Genomic DNA, 18,630 nt, shown 5'->3' on the forward strand with positions numbered 1-18,630 from the left:
CCATTAAATAATAGTTCTGTCCCTCAGGTTGTAATATCTTTGTATATATTAAGTAACAGGAGGTGTCCTATCTGACCCTCCTCAGACATTTTTCATTTTTAGAGGTCATTAAGTTCTATGAAATCTGAAACTACAGTTTAGATTTGATCTTCTTAAAAATGTTTTAATTTCGAGACAAAGTAGATCTCCATCTAAGCCTCTTCTCTCAAACAGTTACTAGTTGTTGGACTGATTTCTGATTTGTGGCCACAGAATTTGTCATTTGTTAGGATCAAGGTACAACCCCCACAGATGAAGCATGTAGCCAACATGGAGGTGCTAAAAGTTCATGTAGCCACCAAATTGGAGTCAGTCCCCTCTCAACCACATGTTGAAAATGACCAGCATTAAAGCGTGTTTACAGATGGTTGTGTTTTCTGCATTCATAAGAACTGACTGGATTGTTTGTTTTCCAACTCATCCACCTTGATAGGTCCAGATAACATTTTAATCTTCTTTGACTCGACCTTTCCAGAGTTCAACACAGGTAAGGTTTCTACACACTCTTGCATTGCCCTTCCTTTCTCTAGGCACACATGTTATAGAGATTTGTGGTACAATAAACACTTTCACTTTAGCATCAATAACTTTTAAGATAGGTGATGCATATGAATTATAACCAGAATAAACCTGAACCAGACTCATTGTTAGAATTGACAATCATCCTGCAGCCTCATTCGCTCACACTCATAACAAGGCTCCTGATATTATCTATTTTTATAGTTCATCAATACAAAAGCTCTATTCATTAATGGGCAGTTTATAAGAGGATCATAAAACTTAACATAAACACACCGGGTCTCCTGACACCAGCATGAATTAACAGCTATTAATGTATCATGAGGGAATTGCACTGCAGTGCAGTAAACTCCTGTGTGGTCAATTCATGTCCCTGTGACAAATAGGTTATGAATAATAATAGATGTGTTTGTCGTAATCATCTGTGCGTCTTTATAATCCCGGTATAATTGGTCATTTTGTTTGTAACTTTAATGTCTGAATTTTTTCTTCTTCATTTAATTCTCTTGTAAGACGGAACAACCAATAATGTGTGTTAGTGAGATGTGAATAAACATTTTAAGAGATCAAAAAGAAGAAGAAGAAGAAGAAAAAATGTATCTCAACAAACTACTGATAAACTCATGTGTTAAGTCAGGTGTTATACGAGGTAGGCTGGTCCGAGAATTATGCTCCTGAATATTTATTAATATAAGTATACTTACTTATAATTTTATAATTAGAAGTAAATAAATAACAAAACAAATAACAGTCTTCTCATGTCCCAGTCACAAGTTATACAGACCAGTGGGTGACCACTTAGTGACCACCTGGCAACCAAGTTTGCTGGTTAAAAAAATGTGGATTCTCCTTCATTGCGTTAGTTGCTAGAGATCACAAGGATTTGGGGTTGCCAGGGAGTCACAGACTGGCCTCTAGGACTTGGCACTGGGGTTTGAGAACATTGTAATGTGTATTATTGACCTATATTATATTTTGGAGAAATGTTCTGTTCTGGCACCTACTGCCTTCTACATGCATAGACATAAAGATGGGAGGGGCAGCAACAAGATCAGCACAGAGCAGGCATCAGTTAAAATGGATATGACAGTGTAAAAGTCAGCAATTTCAAGAAGGGTTGCAAAGTGGTTTGCAGATGCACAGCAGCTTCAAAGGTTTTTTTAGTACAATTTTTGTTGACGCTAGAGTCATGATAAAAAGAAAGAATACCCCCTGGTTTCCAAAAATAAATAGAAGTGTATATAAACTGTCCTTGTTTTGGTCTTTGTCTTGGCTGTGTTGGTAAATACAACCAGTCTGAGGGGGCATCAGTGGATGCCATGACAGTGAATTAACAGGCCTTCATACAAGTGTGTAATACAAATTCTTTCTACACCTTGCATCTAACATACGCAGAACTATAGTATTAGAAAAAAGCTAAAAGAGAAATTAATAAATACTAAAGATTAAAATCTAAAGGGGAAACAAGCAAATTAACTGAAACTAAAACCAAGAAAACGAGAACAATTCTAACAGCTCTGCAACAATACAGTGTAAGAATTCTTGATCTCAAAACTTTATGGTGGCGCATTTTAATTAAACCTCATTAGACTCCTCAGTATTCAGTAGACACGCTGGCTCGTTGTGTACATGTCACGCTTTGTCTCTCCTAAGAGTGAAATGGACACGCATGCTTAAGTTGCAGTACCAGCATAGGGAGATAATATATTTAAAGCCAACAAGCCACTAGTCACCAAGGAAGGTATAAATTCCAAGCTCCTTTTAAGCCAGAAACAATAAAGCTAGGTGGCTGGTGTGTATTTATATGCAAATGTGTTAGTAATGTCTCTTTAAATGTGTCTGTGTAGGTTCTCAGTCTCATCCATGGCATGGTAGTCTAAAGAACCAGAGCTCTGTTGTTCAAGAAACTTAGAAGTCCAGTCGTTTTTTTCCCCAAGCTCCTCAGTCTGTTTATGCTTTCCTATGACTATTTTCATGTTGGCTTGAATAAGATTTGAAGTTTTGTTTTACTGAAATATAATCTGCAACTGAAGCATATGTGTTCATTTCACGCTTAAGAGACGTGCCTATGACATGCTTTGCCGTGATATTGGGTGTCTTACTCTCTACTGCTTAATAGCCTCCTCTTTGCATGTTCCACGGTTACCCTTTTGTACCACTTTTTTCCCAAGCTCTTAGACTACCATGTCCTGGATGACTGAGAACCTACACAGACCATAATGCTGAGGCTTGTTCTTCTGTCAGGCAGATTTGAGTGTAAACAGAGCAGATTTGAGAAGACAGGTGGTACATGGGATCGTCATATGGTGCTACCTCATATGGAACAGAAGTATATAAATCTTATAAAGTTTGTATCTGTCTTGTGTGAAACTTGTATGAAAAGCATGCAATAGTGATCCCTAGAGAAATTATATAAATGAAACTTGTATGTTTTGTATACTTACTAAAACAATATATGAAAGTGGCCACTTTCATGAGTAAATCATATAAACCTTATATGATTCACTATATGAAGTAGGCCACATCTGATGCAAGTCTTTTATACGTTTTTTCTATTTCTTTTCCATATGGGATGGCACACTACAAAAAGTTCACATTTCTCAAATGCCTTAACCTTGCTAAATAAAATCGTAAAAGCTGTAGACAAATGCAAAACAGGGATTATTTTATAAGCATATTGAAGAAACCTGTTTGATCTAAACATAAAGGATGAAATCAAGGTTTTGCTGAACTTTTTTTAACTTAGCTTTTTTATTTAGAGAAAAGTTTGAATAACTTTAGATGATTACATAAAGTCAGTCTGGGTGACAAACTGATAGAACAAGAGGGAACACAGATTACACGATGACACAAAATGTTTTCTTTCTGAAGTTAAACTCTGACAAAGCAGGAAACCGGTCACCTCGACCTGTCAGCTGACCCTCCTGCTTATTGTCTCTCTGGTTATTGCTCACAAAATTAAGCTGATATAGTGCATCAATAGCTTCACTCCTCTTTCATCCACATCATTGCACTTTGTGTGGTGAGGGGGAAAAAAATACTCTCTTTGTTAGTGCAGAAGGCCACTTATGACAGAGCAGTGCGTGGTGGTATTGAGTAAAGGACGACGCTGACAGGGCCAACATTCTTCACAGCGTCACTGAGGCTGGCTGACTTGCTGGCTGGTCGCTGGTTTGGTTGTGTGTGTGTGTGCGCGCACGCCTATGTGTGTGTGGAGGGAGGTGGACAGAGGACAGCAGTGTGCTTTGTAATCCTTCGTCACTCCCCACCCACCCCCTACCCTCATCTGCCTGACTCGGTTACTCGTCCTCAGACTGTGGCCCGAATTACCCGCCACAATTGGCCCGTAATGGCATAAAGATTGAGGTCTGGACGGGGCATTAATCACAAGGATGTGGCTCAGCTGACCCTGAGTCCTCAACAAGAAGGAGGTGACGCCAAGCGGATGTGAGAAAGGAGGCAGGAAGAGGGCAGCAGAGATGGTGCATTGAGACAGAAGTGAGAGATGGGGAAGCTGAAGGAGAAAAGAGAAAAACCAGAGTTCTGACCTTAAGAAGTAATCAGTTTTATTACTTAACATGTTCTGAAAAGGACATGCACACAGAGCGTTGCACTGTGTGCACTAGGCTCCTAACAGAGACTGTGTGTGTATGTGACAAAATGCAGACTTGGCAGAGGTGATGTGTGATTGATTTTTGCTAATTTAATAGAAGACTCATTTCAGACTAAATGTTCTACTTATGTCTTAAATTTAGACCTTGAGCTTTCTAAATTAGAAACTTTATCTCCACCGAGCTGAAAATCATCTCTGACATAAAACTGAAAAGTTAACAAAGGGGATTTAAGTAGTAGCAGTTTTTTTTTAATGATAAGTTATCATATTTAAGCTTGAGCATCAAGAGCACATGTTTGGGAGGTATTGTAGTAACAAATAGGACTCAAACTAATAATATAACTACCACCTCTAAGGCCCCGAAGTTGGCTAACCTCATCCACTGGTGGGTGATCATATCTCCCCCCCGACCTGTTGTCCTGACTCCCCCTTGCCCTAGCATGTCTATTGTAATTCATCAATCTTTAGCCATGGGGATACAGGACTGGATACAGATGCACAAGGCAGGAATCAAACTTGCGAACCCCACGCGAAACACATGTGGTCTTACCACTATGCTATCCGGCTGCTATAGCTGGGACATCGTGTTTTTGGGTTTGAAGCACACTGAAAACAAGAAACCACAGAAACATGTGAGGGGAAAGACCATCTCTGAATCGAGGAGGCCTAAGGCTACTTTCACCATCTTACAATGCTGTGATTGCAGCCATTCCCCAACTCTCTGTGAATGGTACTCATGGCCTTTGATCAGTGGTCTTTGATCAATGGTTGTTGATCAATGGTCATGAAAATTTGCATATTAATGATCAAGGAACTGACCTCACAGCGCATTCATTCAGTGGGCTGGTTTCAGTAATTATGGAAATGTACTGTTTATAAGATTGGGGAAACCCGCAGTCAGCCGAGACTGAACAAGCCACTTGGATGAGTGAAGAAACATTTCTACCACTGAAAACTTTACGTCAAGATGATCAGAATCAACCTTTTGGGATTTACTTACCTGGATAATTGAGGATGCATCAAGATATAATTGGATAACCTCAGTTTTCAAGGACCGTGGCAAACAGTCATTTATTGAGCAGCTGTGAGGCCGACTAGCAGTTGTAGTTGGCTTCAAAAAGGAGGCTGTTATCAATACATTGCATCCTTAACCCTTTTAATCATCACTTTGGGCTATCCAATGACACCCTAAATGATGCTAAAAAGGCTCTGTTACTGAAAACCTTCTGTTACTGGCATGCTGATAGCAATCCTTTGATGTCATCAGTGAGTGACAGAGAGCTATCTTAATAATAATTGACATGATAGTTGTGGCAGTTTTCTATAATGTATTCAATGTCAAATCATATGTGAAGTACCAATGGTATTGTGTAGCCAAATGTCAAAATGTGGATCAGCTTTTAGTTCCATTTGTCTTCTGTTAGGTGTGAAATATAACCTGAGAATACATGTGTTGCATATAATCAGATGGCGTATAATCATTATTCACTGGTAATTAAGTCACTGTGCATGTATATATTCAAGAATACATTATATGTGTTTTCTTGTTGTCTGTTTTCCTACCCATCTTATCCTCCTGGGTGTATGACAGGTAAATTGCATGTATAAGTTGTAAAGCAGTTTGAGCTTAAGAGTAGCAGAAAGCTATTGCTTAGACAGGTGTCCCTTCTTTCTTGAGACACTTTGCATGTTTGCATTCTGTTTGGTGCTGCGTGTTGTCGTGGTGGGGGATGTCAGTCATTTATTGAGCTTCTTACATTGACTTTACCCTAAAAACACAGGCCCTCTTCATACTCAGAACCAGTTCAAAAACATCTCAGATCAAGATAAAAGGGAAAGTGAACCACTTCCTGCTGCCCCTGACGTTTGGGTATTGAGTGGAGTGGAGATGCCAGCAATCCACTTAATGTTAAATACTGTAGCCTTTTATCTTGAGGGAAGAAAATACAGTGAGCTAAGAGCATAAAAAGGAGCACTTATCTCCTCTTGGTCACTAATGGTGGTGACAGCAGCAGCGTTGACCCAATGTAATGTTCAGAGGGCTTTCAAGTTCCAGATGAGATTTTCAAAGGAAACAGTCAAACAGCATGTTAAATTGCTTCTATTAATATAACAATTACGCCTTTGTTCATAGTTTTCTGCAATTAAGCTCCAATTAAGATGTACACCCTAATGTAGTTGTTTGATTAGACATAAATATGACATTAAAAAACATGAAAGAAATGCCCAGTGGAATAAACTGGTAGTTCTTAAGGTTATTTTAAGGTAAAAGAAGGAATATATAAATGATTACTGACATGAAAACATTGTTTAACTGGATGTCTTTACCTCTGTATTACAGACTGTGAATGATCTTGAAATGCATCCAGGCATTAGAGCAGTGTAGCCACTAGATCCCCCACGGCTTTTCCTTAGAAAGGATATATTTTGGCATTTTCTTCTGTTTAGAGCCCCACATTTGCATAAAAGTGTCTAATTCAGAAGATTCTGGGATCACCTCAACAAGCAACCCCCACCGCTTTATGACAAAGGGATATAGTCGATTTAAAAGCATACAGGAGCCATTTATGAGTGCAGCAGAAGGAGACATGGATTTATTTTAAAACGATAGTATTTGTACAAATGTTGAGCCATATCCAGGTTTTATTAAACAACATCTTACTGTGATGCTCTGGCAGGGAGGTACACATGGATGGAATGTAGTTATTGTTTAATTTGTATATTAAACAGGTCATTTGGCTTGTATGGTGAGAAATGTAATGGAAGTGCTTGTTCTCGATGTCCCCCCTTTGCACACACATTATGACAAATAGGAGGCAGTGATGGTTGTAACCAGGGACATTATAAAACAGAGACAGAGAACAGAAAGTGAACAGGATACAATTCAGTGGCCACTATATTAGGTACACCTGTGGAATCCACTTTATAAAAAGCATTTCTAACTTAACGAAGCCTTTAATAATTAGATTTGGTACATATTAGTAAAGCAGGGGTGCTTTAGATACCTAGGATGTTGATAGCACATGGAAATCGTGGAAATTCAACACCATCTTTCTGCGATACATTACGTTTAAAGTAACGTTAACTTTACTCTGTTTCACAGGATGCTGTGAGAGTCGTTGTGTAACTCTAGAAACAGTGTTGAATGACACTGTCTGTAGTTCTGGCTGATCTTGTCATTTGACCTGACTGACATCCTGAGAACACCAATCAATGCGGTTTCCCAACACCAGAGGTAACAGTACACACAGTTTCAGAATGAATATCAACACAAAGAAGCATTTATTCTTTTGAAATTGTAAATGTGCAGATTTAATGCTCATATGGACAAATACACGGTGGTGAGCTGCCCTTTGTAAATCCAAATCTCAGCAACAAATTGGTGCAAAATTACATCAAAATGCCTGAAAGAAAACAGTAGGTAATACATGTGCATCAAAGACATCATGTTACTTTGTATGCAGTGCAGCTGATAAAGGTGACTTTACAACATTAAATGGAGGTTTGATACGAGAGATAAAGGGAAAGCATCTTAACATCACATGAAACGTTCTGTGATGTACAAAATAAAGAGTTAGAAATGAATAAAGACACTGAGGGCACAAGCAAAGAAATGTGATTACTGCACAGACTTCCTTTATAAAATTAATTATCTACAGTTTCTGTTTAAAAAAAGAAAACAAAAACAAACATTTGTGAGTTAATTAAAAAATGTTAAACCGCATTTTGCATTTTTAATAAATAATATATACTGAGATGTGTTATATTAAAGTTTGTGTTACGGATAAACAGACTTGAAATATCACGAGGGAGGATGTATATGGTAGCTTCACAGTAATGAAAAAATAAAACAGGCATATGAACACCATCAGTAGTTTGTGTGTGATACCGACCTTGAGGTTACATCGCAGCCCAGAATAAACATCATGTTTGGAAGATCAGTTGCATAATAAAATTCCACAGAGGGTTCTAATGTACGGGTAAAGCATTTCACTTATAGTGCATATACAAATGTGTGTATATAAGGCCCAGAGCTACAGATAATGGACCTTTTTCATCACAGAGGACCTGAGCAGATATTAAAACCTATAACTTCAACTGTGTAGGGAAAAACAAACCACACATATTTCATAAAACACTTTTTTTTTTACTTGCATCCAATGAGCTTCATAGCAAAAATGCATTTCTTTGAATTCACAACTTCAAAATTAGCAAATTAAACTTTTTCCTCTAGTGAATCATTGTAATAGACCTCTGCCAACTAAAGACTTTTGCAATTATCTAGTTAAATCGGTGTTCTTCTTTACTGGTTTTGCTCCTGAGTCTCATTGGGTTTGTAAATCAGGAGGACTTTATATCAACTATCAATATCTTTTGACTGGAGGTCAAAGTCATTTAGTTTTGTTTGGTGAAAAACAAGTTCTATTTTATTTTCTCTGTCAATATGGCAGACTGTAGAACCCGGGAGAGACAAAACCACATGGCATGAAAATGGAAAAGGTCTGCCAGCTCCTCGTGGCAAATTTCAAAGAAAGCTGTGGTGGAGAGACATTCTCACTTTGCAAGTACTTCTCTGAAAATATACAGACAAGGGACAATGACAAAAACCTTGTATCTGGTCCAAGGAAGAATAAGACTACAAGTACCATTTACCCCTTTTGGGTGCCTGTGAAGAGAGTAGTTTCGCCCCATCTGTATGCTTCAATCCATATCCGTCCTCTTTCCAAACCACTTTAAGGTCAGGGATCATCCAACCCTATTTTTTTGCAGGCTTTGCCTTTGTGTTCACAATTCTCCATTGTGTCTAAAGTCAAAAATAGTGTGTCCAGTGAAATTCCCCTTTGGACGTTTTGGATGCGGTGGTACCTCGTTGAGGGCACATAGTTCATACACAGGTCCCTTGATGGTGCACAATGTGTTTGCGGTGCTTCAGACCCAGGGCTCTTTCTTTCAAGTCCATCACTCGCTGCTGTGACGTGTCGACCAGAGCACTGGCTATGGCGATACCTGCAATCCCAGAGACAAAATAGGGTAATCAGTGAAAGATGGGCAGTATTATGCTGTTTTAGATGGGCTCAAATTTTACTGAAAGTGTGATGTGACAGAGGTGAGATAAATACGGCTTGATCAAGGTAAAACTACGACCACTTTTTGAGAGTAGATTTTTATACGTGCCTGTGTTATTTGTTATAAACCCATGTTTGTCCTTATACAGAAATAATTAAAGGGATGTAGACAAGTAGTACAAAACATTGATACATTTATCGTAGAATATCACTTCACACCAAGAAAGGGTGGATACATGTTGCAACTGACATGGTTGATTATCTCTCTAGATAGTAAAGTGGCATAGTGTCTTTCCTTATCTACAAGCAGCTAGAAACAGCTAATTGTTACCAATATTGAAAATAACCCTTTTTCAGAAGTCCCTAAAAGAGAGAGGGCTAAAATTCTTTTTTTTTTTTTAAATGCAGAATATCTTCATTTGTAAGAACACATCCTGCCAAGACAAGACTGATTGAAAAGACATTCTTTTTAAAAATGTCATTATAGCCAGTAAAGGAGAGTTGGGTCTGTCACCAATGATAACTTATACCTCACATGGTTAAATCTTTTCCATATCCAGTAATTATTTTCAGTGCTTAAATTGTGGAGTTCAAAGTGGAGTTCTGCAAGGATCTAAATTTGTACCTTCTATTTTTATAGTCCTTAGAAAAGCAAGTCCCTGTTTGTATCTTTTGAGTTTGATCAGAGAAGTGCTATTTTATCCTCGTTTGGACTTTCATATATTCACAGTCGCACTGACAGAAAGGCAGAAGGCCAAGCTAAAGGTAGCACAGCTGAAGATGTTGAAATGACCAGAATGGACAAGAACAGAAGTGGGTATATCAGCGAGACAGCTCAAGTCAAGTGTTTTGGAAATGGTTTGGGCATGAGGGTTGGTTTGCACAGGAGGGATAATAGTTATATTGGACAAAAGATGTTGAATGGATGTAGTGAAGGAGGATGTGCAGAGGCTTGGTGTAACAGAGAAGGATGCTACAGATACGATTAGATGGAAATAGATGCTGTGGTGACCCCCAAAGTGAAAGGAGGACTGTGATTTATTTCTTTTATCTAATAATGTTAATAAAGCTTCTTTCTGGCCACAGCAGATGAATCTGCATAGTATTCTGCAAATTTCTATGCCAGAAGTACTTCCTGATGCAACCCTCTCAGGGATGATTTCCAGTAATGTTAATATTAAACTATTACTGATGGTAAAAATAAACAATAGGACAGATGAAAGTAAAGAGGCTGTGCCAGATTTACTAGATGGGGCAAATTGGCATGTGAGCACAATCTAGAAATAGTAATGATAGTTGTGGTTAGTTTTGCAGGTAATTTACAAAAGTTTTGCTGTTTTCAAAATAAAGTCAGAGTTCATTTCAATGTAACTGCCAAGACCTGTGCAATTTAGGTCACAAACTAAGAGATGATATTCAGCTGCAGGTAATTTACTAACAAGAAAGGCACAGCTTGTTAATTGTAATCAGTAACATATAAATATAGGTCATACGTATGTTGCATGTAGGCCTACATTTAATGTAATTAAATGTAGCCTGGCAGAGAGAGTCGTTTTAATGAACACCGGCTTCAGTAATTGAAAATATCTGATAAATGTTGGCACAATTATGTAAATTGTGTGGCACAAATGTTAGTAAATCAATTTGTTTGCTTAAGTTAAATATTCTCCATCTTATATTTTGTGCATTGAGGAAGGAACCTGATGCGTTTGACAGAGGGTCCATCACTGCACTCTGTTTGTAAATATAGAACGATATCTAATGCTAGTTGGTGCTGGTGGTACGAGTTAGTGAATCTGGCCCTATGGGAGAAAACATCAAGGTGAAATTCCTTAGCATGTGGCGATGCATCATCTTTTCAATAGGCACCTCTTCACAACATCCAAAAAATGTTTTATCAACATCTTTCTGAACTCAGTAGGAGGCAGCGGGGATAGCGCTCAGGTCAGTGAAGTATATCTTCCCGCCATTGTGTCTCTTTTCCTTCTTTTCCCTCTGTCTCCCTCTCACCATCCATCAGGATGTCACACCTCTAAAAACATCTTCTGTGAGTGAAGTTTGCCACGGTTTCCACAGCAGGGCTTACAGACATCAGGATGGATGCACCAAGCATCAGATGCCTCGGAGCATTGTGTTAGTTTGGCAGTTGTACTGTTAATGTGGTTTTAGAGTCATGGCAGCTTTGTCAATACAGCCAGTCCTCTCCCTGCCGACAACCGTGGGCCTGACAATGCATGGTCATTACGACAAGTGCTCAATCTGCCGGCATGCAGGAGCCAAATAAACAAAACAGGCAAATAGCAAAGGGAATCTGCCGTGCTCTTGATATGATTTGGATGCAGGATGTTTTCAGCATTTCACACTCAAGTGATTCTTGGGATATTTTTTTTTCTCCAGTGGGTGGAAAGGGGAAAGCTGATTACACAGTGCGTGACAGTGTGTACATGACTCTGCAAGTTTATGCATTTAAGTGTGCATTCACCTGTGCACAGTATTATGAGTATTTTGCAAGTTCTGACACAAGCAAACATGGCAGCGAGTGGTAATGTGCTCTGTTCTTCCAAAAAACATTGGAGGCAGATGATCAGCTAGCAGCACATGGTGTGTCGGAATATGGTTCATTACGGCTCTTTGTTTTTTGTTGGCAATAGTTTCATAGGTATGCTTGTTTGGCGACCATACATACAGGATTTGGCTTGTCTTGGACTTTTGGTAATTTGTAATTTGCTTTAAACTCCAGCAAGGATTGTTGCAGATTCTCTGCATGTCTGTGGAGTAAATACACGCCCATGCTATTGCTGCATTGCTTGTATGCTTATTCTATGCAGTGCCACTGATAACGCTGAGCTGTGTGCTTGGATTTTCCTCTTTTTCTTAAATTGGAATTTTAAAACAATATTTATTGAATGTAGTAAAGACAGATTCCAGTATTCTTTAATTCATTTAAATCTGAGAAGTCTTTAACCTCAACAAAAGAGCTTAAACAACTCCTTTCACATCCTTTAAGGCTTCATAGATTGTTGGGACAGCAAAAAGATATATTTATTGCATTAACCTCCTACGACCTGGCATCCACATATGTGGACATCACATTTTGGGTTATTTAGACCAAAATACTCTACAGGGGCCTGATATCAAAGGGTGGGTTTTGATTATTGATTAAAATCGATTCTGGCTTGGATAACGTGATATTGATTCATTAAAATCCTGAATCGATTTTTCAATATAAATTTATTTTGCCCCAAACGCCAGAATCTCAGGTTAAACCTCACAAAATTTCAACAACCACCAAACAGCTAAAACGGTAAATGATAGCAGGAACACGGATTCTGCACAAAGACGTAAACACAAAGCGCGGACCCGCCGACGCATCAGAATCAGTGACATGTCGCATTTCTCACCCGAAGGCACGGACACGGTCGGGGCTGAAAGCCGACAGCTCACTGATTCTGATGTTTCGGCGGGTTCGCGCTTTGTGTTGATGCCCTTTTTGCGCTGATTCTAAAGCTGCAGGTTTTATCTCTCTCCAAACAATATTGACTGCAAAAGAAGATCCAAACTACGCTTCACATAAACATCGTCATGAATTCCCTCTGACTTTTGCTGTTTTGCTTCCACCACGATAAAAATCACACTTCATGCACAGCTCTCTCTCTCTCTGTGTACTTCAAGAACAGTTTCCCGTCTAAAAATCTCTGTTTTCTGCATTATTCACCTGCTTGTTGCACAAGTCTACCGTTGTTTACAGCGCTATCGGCCGCTGTTTTTTTTTCTTCTTTTACTTACTTCCGAAAAGAAAGCCTAATTTCTGCTGTTCAATACTGAACAAATTTAAACTTTAAACTATGCAAAATTGCAAAACTCTTAGGTGTGTCTCTAATCAAATCTCTGCTTCACTTCAGCAGCAGGTAATGTTCATATGTTGATTAAGGGTTTTCTTTCGTTTTTGATCTACTGCAGAATATTTTTATAAAATCCCAGGCCAGGAAAATCGCCTCAGTTTTATCCTCAGTTACTTTGACACAAAGGCATTTGATAAAATCTGGCAAGTGTCAGCTTTCTTTTTATAGATATAAAAATATGGAAATGTAATGCTGCATGAACTGAATTATAATATTTCTGACTGTCTAAGGCAAAATTCCCTGATTCGAATCGATTCTAGAAATCAGTGACGATACCCAACCCTACTGATATCCACTTATGAGGACATTATACTGCTACTGTTCTATTGAAATTTTAAACGAATGTCCTCATATATGGCTCTCATTTTTCTTAGAAACAAAAATCAGGTAGAAAAAAAAAATCTGGTAATTCTTTGTTTTTACATTCATCGGGTCCCAATATGCCCAAATATCAAAGAGAAATTAAAAATGCATGCCGTGGAAGAGTTCGGGTCTTAGGAGGTTAAATTAAATTCCCCTCAATGAGAAGAGAAAAGAAACTTGAGGGTTTAGAAGTGTTTGATAAATAATCAAATGAAAAACATGAGCACAACAGATAATAAGAGGCATTTCTCACATTTCCTAAATCTGCTGTCACAGGTTTGTTACCTGGTTGTTTGCAACTTATTTGCTTACCACAAGAACTTTATAAAAAGACACATGCAGCAGGAATGTAATGTTTCTGTGGAACATTGAGCCATTTTCATTTACCTACATACATGCACTGCATCTGCACATTATCAAACACATGGCCTCACAATGAAAGATCACACAGAGTGAAAAAGCAAACCGAATTAATTTTCTAACGTGATATCTGAATATTCCTCCATCAAAAAAGCTTTCACCTCTGACAAATTGCCATCATAATTGTGTTGATTTTTCCAGGTGAACACACACATCTCCATTTGCAAAATTAAATTGGTCAAAAGTAATCAAATCATGCTGCAGGTGAGTGCAAGTGCTCATTTGCTGCCGTGGTAACAGAGCACATTAACGTGATTGTTTTGTCAGGTGAGTTGACGCATCATTAATCCCCCCACCCCACCTCACCCCCCTAACATGCACAGACCCCTCCAACTCCTGATGTACTAATAGGGTCATTAGCAGGAGACAAAATTCCCCAGGAACACATATCGACACAGACCCGATGTGGAAAACTGGGACTGCAGCTGGAAAACATCTGTGACAGGCGGAGCCTGCTTGCTAACCTGGTCACAAAACTCACAGTGAGGCCCTCCTATATAAGAAACATCAAAGCTTGGTTTTGTGTTTCCCCTTGAATGAAAGTGGGAAGCGTGCTGAGGATGCAGAGCAGTGGTAAACAGAAGAACAGAGCTATCAGCATTCAATGAAGCCAACGTAAATTAAAGTCAGTCAAACAGCAACATACTGATATTCAAATATTAATAGATCCACGAAACACAGATTTCAGTAAACATGACACATAGCTACAGTGGCTTTGAAGTACACATGTTGGGATTCAGATATCTAGGATGCTTTACATTAATAGTACATGACAGCATTTGGTGGTGGATTTCTTCACGCCTGCTAAGAGATCTGAAGTGCACAAATTTACATTTAAATATCTCTAAGTGTATTAGAGCCAAGAGGACAAAAAGGCAGACCAGTATGCCCAACAGTAAAACAAAACAACCAAAACCATGTGTCTTTAAAGTTGAAAAGCAGTCATTTTAGTGGCTACATGAATTCAAGCAGTGGTGCTCATTGGGGAGCTGACTTTGCCTCGACTTTCCTTTGCTGCGTTTTTCTTTTAAATGTATCTGATAAAATTATAAAGTCAGCAAGACCTTGAATCTCTTACTTGATCCGTATACACTTCTAAACTGATGTCCATCAATTTAATAGTACGCCCGCATTTTGGAGCAAAACAAAAGGCAAGTGGCAAAGGAAAAACAAGATAAGGGTTAAGACTTCATCATTCAAACCTGCACAATAAATACAGGAGTTGTTTGTGTGTAAATGCCACACAATGGGTAAAAGTCAACAAGCAGACAGATGGAGGAGTGGGGGGTGACAGGAGGGCGTATCCCAGTGGGTTAGATGGTTTCAAAGATGGAGAGGATCAAAGTATTGGAGATCCATTCTGGGTCAATGGAGCTGAGTTTCCAAGCTTTGCCCTCCAGTTCCTGTCATGCAGCTCTCAAGTCTGACACTCAGAGGGTGACAGTGGGGGTGTAGGGAGGAGGGTTTGAAGAGGTCAACTCACAGAGTGGAAGAAAAGGACAATACAGCTACAGCAATCCTTTTAGGACACTCAGTCTGCTTATAAAAATTCATGTTGAGAAATGTGCTTATTTATAATAGCCAGACAGTTAAATGAGGTCGATAGAAATCTAATCATTGGGTATAGAATAAGATCCAAGAAGTATTTTGTCTCGCTCTTTAAAAATCTTTAAGAACAATTAGCATTGAAGCCCAAAACACAGAGAGCTCACTTTTCTCTCTTAAATCTATTTTCATAAGAACAGCATGTAAATTAAAAATAAATAAAAGTTGGCTTAATATTTATTTTTCTATTCTGTCCTTTTGGTGCTAATGTTTAGTCACAACTATAAACGGTAAAGCTTACTTGGTTTTGGGTCTCACACCCTCCCGCCTAATAAAGGAGACATGGAAATGTGTTTAATTTAATCTCGCTTTAATCAGGCATCAATTTTATTCATTGAAGGCTGTTAGTGATAAATAGCATACCATTCTAACTGATCAATTTTCTAATCTCTTCTCTATTAGCTGTAGTTTGAGCAATGTAAAAGAGACTTGGCAGCAGATGAGGATCAAGCATATAAACGTTGATACATTTTCTGCATTGCCAACTGAAAACAGGAAGATTTCTATAATAGTGTGATACAGTTTGCACTGCTGTAACTGCAAAGCTCTGCTCCATTCAGTGGTGATAGTAAAATACAGTGTCACAGATCAGTGTCACATTGCATGACTGAGTTGAACTGTCAGAGAGATGGCCCAGTATTTGACTCCAGGATACTTTGGTATGCAGATGAGTTTAAGGTGAATGCAAAGTGTACCCGATCCAGTAACTACAAAACAAGTCTAAATCATTACCCTCGACAGTTTTTCATATGGCTTTGTTCAACAAACTTATCTTTTATAGTCAAAAAGCTCCACTTTGGTCACATCTGTCCAAAGGACATTGTTCCAGAGCTTTTGTGGTTTCTTCAGATGCAACTTTGTAAAACTAAACTGTGCTCCTGTGTTGTTTCTAGAGAGAAGAGGCCTTCTCCTGGCATCCCTTCCTAAAAAGCCTTACTTGTCTTTTTCTAATTGTACTGTCATAAACCTTAACATTTAATAATGTCTGACCATTGTACACTCTGCTCTGGGGGTGAATTTGATGGGGCATCCATTACTGTAATGCAGTCCTGTGACAACATTCTTTACGAGATCATTGTATAAAACATATTCCTACAGCAAAGAGTCTATACAACACTTAACGCATAGTATAAATAAAAGAATCTGTGAAAACATGGCATTTCCTGTGGATTTTAAACCAAAGCTCTAAATCTGATCTGCTCCGTGCAGCTTATGTCTATCATGATCTAACCAGGTAAAGAGAGCCATCGTTGTGACACTAAAAACTTTGGCTTTAGGCTCAACAAAGCTTGTTAACCTATTCATTTTCTTTCTAGCATACCCCTCTGGTCTCACTCTATGAGCTGAGCTAGTGTTACAAACATCTTGGCCTGTCAACACAAAAACAGTTTCAGCTGCATTTTGCACTTGTTGTTCTTACGTCTGACAGAACAAATGCATTCTTGTTTTCATCAGTCCAGCTGTCAGTATGTAACAGCTTGCATTGCTCTTTGTGTATATCCATGAACATAGCTTGAAAACACATTTCACATGTTTATGTAGAAGCCTCGATTTGAGTATTTTTCACGGTATTATTTTTATTGGAGTTAGAAATGTACATATCAGGGCCCTGTACTGAAGAACACCAAGGGGATCATTTCCTGGTTTCACATACCCTAACATTGTGTAATTACTTAAAGAGACCCAAACCATTTTGGGGACTAGGCCCTAAAGATGTTGATTTCTGCTGTAAATGTTGGCATTTAAACAAAGGATTCAAGAATTTACGCACTTTTTTTTGCTCACTTTTGAAAGCAGTCTCAGAGGGTCCCTATCTAGACACAGTTTTAACAGGTAGCTATACATGTAGTAGAACGACATAAAAGTCGAACCATTGTTTTGGTCCTGAGGTAAAAAAAACAGACAGTTGCTTTCCAATTTCATTGTTACTTCTAGAATAAAAAAGAAACTGCTGCTTAGCTGTTTTAAAATGGATTTTTAAAATATTTGTTTCCAAACAACAATTGTGCAAAGAGAGATGTTAGGCACATTCTGACCAGCTTTGTGGATCTACTAAGCTGTTCAATAAAGCTGCAGAATATTTCTATAAATCCTTTGTTTGCTCCCTGCACAATCATACTGCATCAAGGAGTAATATGGCAAACGAGGCTTAACTAAATTAGGAAAGTGTTTTATTAATGTGTCAACTCTTATCATTTTTTTTCCATAGTGGTGTATTTTTGCCCTATTCAGGGATAATAAAGTTGAATTTTTCTTCCCTTTCGGGAGAGGGCCAACGTGAGAATGATAGAGCAAAATGAGCAAAAGATGCTTTCTCAGGAGAGGGAACAAGGCAAAGAGAAGCCTTTTAGAGGGGTTTGGCTTATCTCCCAAATCTGTCCCCAAGTTTGACCATCCATTCAACATGTGCTTTATGGAATGACAGAATTTCACCGTGGATACTGTCCACAAAAACCTGTGGAAGGTGCTGTGGATTTTGAACTTCTAGTGGCATTGTGATGTGCCAGGATTAAGATGCAGCTGAGGTGAGGAGGGTATCAGGGTTCAGAAACTCAGAATCGCCTCTACTTTTTACAGATAATGTGGTTCTGATTTGCACTTCAGATCTGGAAATCTGCGAATGATGGTAAAATGGAACATGAGATGGGTAAGTAATAGTGGTATGATACCAAATGATTTTCAAACATGAATCAGAAGGCAAGATTGTATTCCACTTTTCACGTTTAGTCATTACCTCTATATTATGACCAAGAGAATGAAAATGTACTTTATCTGAACTTCATTTTGGGTGTATCCAACTTTAGAGAGCACAACACAAAGCTGCTGTCTGAGAAAATAGTCAGCTGTGGTACTTTTGGCATCTGTGCATGTTTTCCTGCAAAGCCCCTAGATCTAAACTCCAAACTCACTGGAGGATTACATGATGTATCTGGCTTGGGAATGCCTCAGGATGCTACACGAGAAGCCAAAAACATTGGTCACAATATCTTCTTAGACTTCTGCAACCATGACCTGATTTTGGGTAAGAAGATGATGATGGATGGATGGAACAAGTATGGATGGATGGATGCCTACAACATTTGTCTTACTGTGCAAATCTGTT

At 38.6% G+C, this 18,630-nt stretch overlaps 1 protein-coding gene and 1 long non-coding RNA gene across 3 annotated transcripts in view; one reads left to right on the top strand and one right to left on the bottom strand.

Annotated features, from left to right (window-relative positions):
- Positions 1-470: 470 nt before the first annotated feature.
- Positions 471-16,646, top strand: LOC147315830 (uncharacterized). The gene is made up of 3 exons (XR_015124396.1): positions 471-526; positions 7,275-7,406; positions 16,421-16,646. It is a non-coding gene; the product is annotated as an uncharacterized LOC147315830 (long non-coding RNA).
- The window catches only part of atrnl1a (attractin-like 1a), a 329,857-nt gene continuing 318,665 nt past the window's right edge, over positions 7,439-18,630 (bottom strand). For both annotated transcript variants that reach the window (XM_086258788.1, XM_086258787.1), the window contains one exon: positions 7,439-9,178. In XM_086258788.1, the coding sequence (XP_086114914.1) occupies positions 9,057-9,178 (122 nt within the window). In that variant the 3' untranslated portion in view covers positions 7,439-9,056. The remainder of the gene's footprint in view (positions 9,179-18,630) is intronic.

The sequence above is a fragment of the Aulonocara sp. 'chitande type north' Nkhata Bay genome, linkage group LG13, assembly GCF_057382095.1.
Source record: "Aulonocara sp. 'chitande type north' Nkhata Bay isolate Kocher_YH1m ecotype deep benthic linkage group LG13, A_spYH_male_GT1.1, whole genome shotgun sequence".
Classification (NCBI taxonomy): Eukaryota; Metazoa; Chordata; class Actinopteri; order Cichliformes; family Cichlidae; genus Aulonocara; species Aulonocara sp. 'chitande type north' Nkhata Bay.